Source organism: Anopheles darlingi, chromosome 3, assembly GCF_943734745.1.
Source record: "Anopheles darlingi chromosome 3, idAnoDarlMG_H_01, whole genome shotgun sequence".
NCBI classification, from domain to species: Eukaryota; Metazoa; Arthropoda; class Insecta; order Diptera; family Culicidae; genus Anopheles; species Anopheles darlingi.
Genome location: NC_064875.1, coordinates 69,373,468 through 69,378,467, shown reverse-complemented (window position 1 = coordinate 69,378,467; position 5,000 = coordinate 69,373,468). Strand labels below are relative to the sequence as shown.

At 49.5% G+C, this 5,000-nt stretch overlaps 1 protein-coding gene across 8 annotated transcripts in view; it reads right to left on the bottom strand.

Moving 5' to 3' along the window:
* LOC125958141 (ankyrin repeat domain-containing protein 11) overlaps positions 1-5,000 on the bottom strand; it is a 23,223-nt gene that overhangs the window by 2,678 nt on the left and 15,545 nt on the right. For all 8 annotated transcript variants that reach the window (XM_049691274.1, XM_049691276.1, XM_049691280.1 and 5 more), the window contains one exon: positions 1-974. This exon is cut by the window's left edge and continues 575 nt beyond it. In XM_049691274.1, the coding sequence (XP_049547231.1) occupies positions 1-974 (974 nt within the window). The remainder of the gene's footprint in view (positions 975-5,000) is intronic.

The following is a 5,000-nucleotide window of genomic DNA, read 5'->3' as shown; positions in this document are numbered from 1 at the left end:
CTTACTTGCGAGCGAATCAGCATCCTTACGCTTCTTGCGCCTCGTTTCATCTTCATTCGCGGTACTACCACTCTCATCAGGATCGTTCATTTCGGAATAGGGACGTTTCGGTACGCCTGACGACGATATTGAAGATCCTGCGCCAGTGCTACAGCCGCCGGTGGAAGAAGATCCAGTTCCTAGGTTGCTACTAGCACTGCTGTTCGAAGCTGTATTTGCGGCCGGTTCCGTACCATCGGATGATCCGCCACCAGTAGAAGCCAATGTACCCGATGTTCCATTCTGTGATCCTTCCAGGTGGCTCGAATGCTGTTGCGCTGTATGCTTTTCGTCATTCGTAGCCTGCTGCGACTTTTGCTGGGATTGGGTTTCCTCGTTTGCTCCTCCACTACCACCTAGAGGCACTGATTGCTGTGATGGATGATCCTGATGCGACGAATGCTGCTGTTGTGAAGGATGCGTATCCATCTCGTTACCAGTGGAGGACAGTTTGTCTTCGATCTGCTTTTCAGTGCCTTTTTTGTGTCCTCCCGAGGTCGTGGTACTACCATTCGCATTGCCATTGCTGCTACCAGTGATACCGCTTCCACCACCACCGCTGTTGCTGTTTTCCTTCTCGTCGCTAGACGACGAACTCGAATCGCGTGGAGTGGACTTAAACTCATAGATATCGTCCTCATCCTTATCCTTGGTGCCACTGGAGGATGATGCTGCACCGGAACCACCCATGTTGCCCCCGGCACCGGTGCTGCAGCTGTTGCGGGCAGGAACTTCGTCGGCGTCACTGTCTTGATTGTTCCCGGAGGGGTTAGTACTACCACCACCACCACCACCACCACCAGCACTGCTGCTGTGACCGGTGCCGCTTCCAGCGTGTGACTTCTTGCCAGGCCCACCACCACCGCTAGCCGAAATGCTATTCCTCTCCGGTGATGATTTCTTCAAATGCTGCCCATGACGATTGGAGGCATTGTCTGTGAAAGATGCAAACGAAGAGAAACGATTGTTTGAAATGCTTCCATCATCATCGTCATCAGCTTCACCACCGTCTAGGCAAATACTGGGGAAAACTGTGCTCCAAATATGGTCGCTCCTCGCTTCATGCATCAGTGGCCACAGTATAAATCTTTACTACTACACATTTTTTTTGTTTATTCATCTGCTTCCTTTCCTTTCAGTACTTCCTGTGCCGCCATGCCACACTCTGCACCCCGCTAGACAAGTGCCCGGACAACGTTTGCCAATAAACAACGATTTGCGGACGATTAAAGATCTCACGAAATAATGGCGAATGGTCTGGGGCCTGATGCGGCACAATGAGGGCAAACAAACAAGAACCACGAGAGCACGGCTAAAGATCAGACCCAGAGCACCGCGGCGTTCGCACACTTCCACAAATTCACGAAACGATTCCAAAGACAATATTTGTTTAATTTTAGCTTAAGCGAATGGACGTGATTCAGTGGGGGGAACACGGGAGGCGCGAGGTACCTCGGGAAATGGTACAATAAAACCGTTCAACGTCAGCGCCGCATTCCCCGAACGCCATCATCAATGGGGTTGGGGGGCGGTCCATTGGCTTTTGTGCGAGATGAGGCTCCAACACGGTGGTGTAGTGGGTTTTTCATCGAACTCGATTTGATGCGCGATGCGGAGCGGCGATCATCAACGTGTTTGACGGGATTCGATTTACGATGGACGCCGTCATCGTTTCGGACGAGGATAAGGTTCGTACCTCATCAAGCAGCGCCGCAGCAGCATCATAAAGCGCCAAGGAGCGCAATGTGCCATTGCCAGCCGCGGTCCTTTTGTCTATGATTTATGTTTTTTCAACCCAACAGAACAAGGGAGCGCCCGATGTGGAAACGATATCCTTACGATTTCGTTAACGTCCTGACATAAACAGTCACCACCACCGTCGGATTGCTAGGGGATGTATGGTCACCGAATGTTAATAAATTTTAGATTTACGGTATTCGAAGTGCTACCCGTTAAAGCCGCCCCGGATGTGAAGGACCACACAAGCACTCGAGAACGGAGTCTTTGAGAGAAGCAAAAAATCATGCAAAACTTTTTCTGGCTCGATGTTGAAGTCGTCAATAAGGACGCTCGTATGCGCGGTCGTGTGTGGTCTGTCCGGGCCGTGTTCTTGGGTGCGATGCGCAACACAAAACAGTAAAAACAGTGTCGCTTTGCCACACCGGAACCAATAAGCTCGCGTTCTCAGAAACCCTTCCACCGGCCCTGTGTTCCAGGCTGGCTGGCTTGCTGTGGCTGTTGCTTTCTAATATTGCCTTGTTCGCAAAAGGTTGGCCTCGGAGGAGCACAAGCACAGCATCGCACCATCGCGAGAGAGTGAGAGATAACCTTCGAGAAAGCCAACCACAACACACCCCGGCCAGACCGTTTTCCAGATGCCACACACACGGACCGAACGATCGACCCCGTAAGTTGCTGGAACACTGTGCTAGCTCTGGCTGATTGTACTGTGGTATAACTATTTTACGATTTTTCAACGAATGAGACGCTGAAAAGGGAACGAGAAAACCCCGTACTTGAATGTGAACATTTTCATCTTAAGATCGTACCACCACACAGTACACCCATTCGCTAAGGGCCCTGGCTGGTTGGAGATGTGGGAAAGTTCGGTTGCATTCTTAACCCTAATGGCGCGGGATGGTGCTGGTCCCAGGGAAAATGCGCAGACCTCCAAAGAAGCCAAGCAGCAGTAGCAGAAGAACAGTTCTCCGTGTCCTTCGCCCTTAATGTTATCCTGTTTTTGCAGTACTTTAAACTCAAGTTTGGGATAATTTAAATAATTGAGAAAACTTAACTGCTTACGCGGGCTGGCCTTCGACCACCGGCAGAACTTGAACATGTTTAATTTAATAAAGTATCCACCACGATGGACGCTGGAAGGACCGTTTGGCATTAAGACGAATATCATCGCGGCTCTCGGCACGATATATATTCGTTCCGTTGTCAGCCATAAAACGACTCATAAAAAGATGTGCCTTCGGCGTGAGATGTCTGTCTGTTGCAGCAGCAGCAGTCATCTCAACGCCAATTCGCACATGCAGTGCAAGAGAAGGCAGGACTGCAAACCGTGGATGATGATCCTTGGTGTGCCGCGCGGTGTGTATGATGATTGCAGTTATAGAATTCTTCGCTGAAACACGAGAGCAACGCGTCCAACTTTTACGACATCCTGTCCAAGAGGAGAAGGATAGCTGCCGTGTACTTCAGAAAAAAAGGGAACCGAACCTCTGCCACGCCTGTAACTCTGGTCACTTGCAACGCAATGGGTGCCTTTGTTAGCAACGGCCAAGGGTTCACTCCAAATCCAGGAACCCCCTCGCCGGGGGGAGAGGCTGTTTTATGACCCACCTAAAGGCGTGAGGCCCTCCTCACCATATTCGAGGGTTTCAGTTAAACGCTCGTGTACGGATCACACCGTTTTTTGGTATGTCGAACAGAGACACAAGCGTTGCACAAGCGGAGCAGAAGCGAAAATAAAAGAAAATGGCAGCTCCCATACCCATGGCGAACCGTGGGGCTTTCCACTTTTGGGTCCGAGCCCCAGACTTTTACTGCAGCTCAACTTTTATTGGACGATTTTTGCACAAATTAGTTGTGCCATCGTGGTTAGCTAACTATTGAAAATCCCAACCCGGCTCGAGATGAATATTCATCCTGTTGCATCCAGCCAAAAAGGATTTAACCTTTCGGAGTCGGAACCTCACTATGGCTAATCACAAGGCTGGATGGATCGGCCGTCGTTCGTTGATTTACGATGGAGTAGAAATCGTTTGCGGTTCGTAGAGTATTAATTGGCCACGGCATTGGCACTGTGCAGTTCGTGCGAAAGTTTCAACATTAATTCTTTTAATTATGAATTAGCGAACGACCGACCGCTTGGCTCCACACGGGTCCACGTCGTATCGTATCGCAAACAAAAGGAACACCAAGAGATGCACATCTCGCCTCGCCTCGCCATCTTTTAATATCCTTTTTAATGATAAAACTTTTGTCCAAAAGTGACCACCACATGGCACCACATGAGTACTCGGCCATAAAATGGATTTTTATACAAGACCGAGAATCCATAACTGATATCCTAGAACAGAACAGAGATGGAGTTTGTTTGTTAGTTCCAAAGCAGGCATCGTTTGGCTTCAGTATGACACTCTACAGTAGAGAAGCATTCACTTAACCGAAACCGAGATGTTGTCCATGCAAAGGAGTCCAGAGTGCCCCCGGAGGATTCGATACTTTTCCTTTCGAATCCTCCCGTTCTCTCGTTCTCTCTCTCTCTCTGGCGGGCTGTGGTGTATTCGTATCATTTAGGTTTATGTCTCACGGGCACATGTGTGTCAACAAAGGGGTGTTTGGAATGTTGGTTCTCCCTCGCACTCGGTGTCTCTCGCTGCTGACACTGCCGTCGACCGGCCCGGCCGAGCCCCGGTCTTTATGGCTTTGCCCTTGGCAAGTGACGCTGGTTGAGAATAAACAAATGGCCATCCATAATCACCGCGCAGCAGAGCGCAGGGTGCTGCTGACGAGAGTTGTGGCCTGTGTTGTGTGTATTGTATTCAATTGCTCCAAAGCTTAGCTCACAGATTGATTCTTTCAAGATTTAATTTGTACAAGATCACTTGGCAGCACTTGATCCTGTGGTTTTTGATAGATTGTTTTCGTACTCATAATTTATTATTCCCATGTAAAAGGTCGATTTGCATTTGAGCTGCAGCTGCCCTACTTGCAATCTGCTTCGACAGGAACGTCCCTTTGTGCTCAATGCCACGTAACATGCAAATATCATACGGAAAAACTTTACCAATAAAACAACAGTATATTAAACAACTTTTAAGCTCTGTCTTGCTCCCCGGTTTGGCCTCAACGCCCACCACACGTTCGGCCCTCTGCAGGTTCCCTTTCTTTCATCCACTCTCAGTTGCGCAGGATCTCTCGCCTTCGTTCGCTCGCCGTCGGTCTCTCGA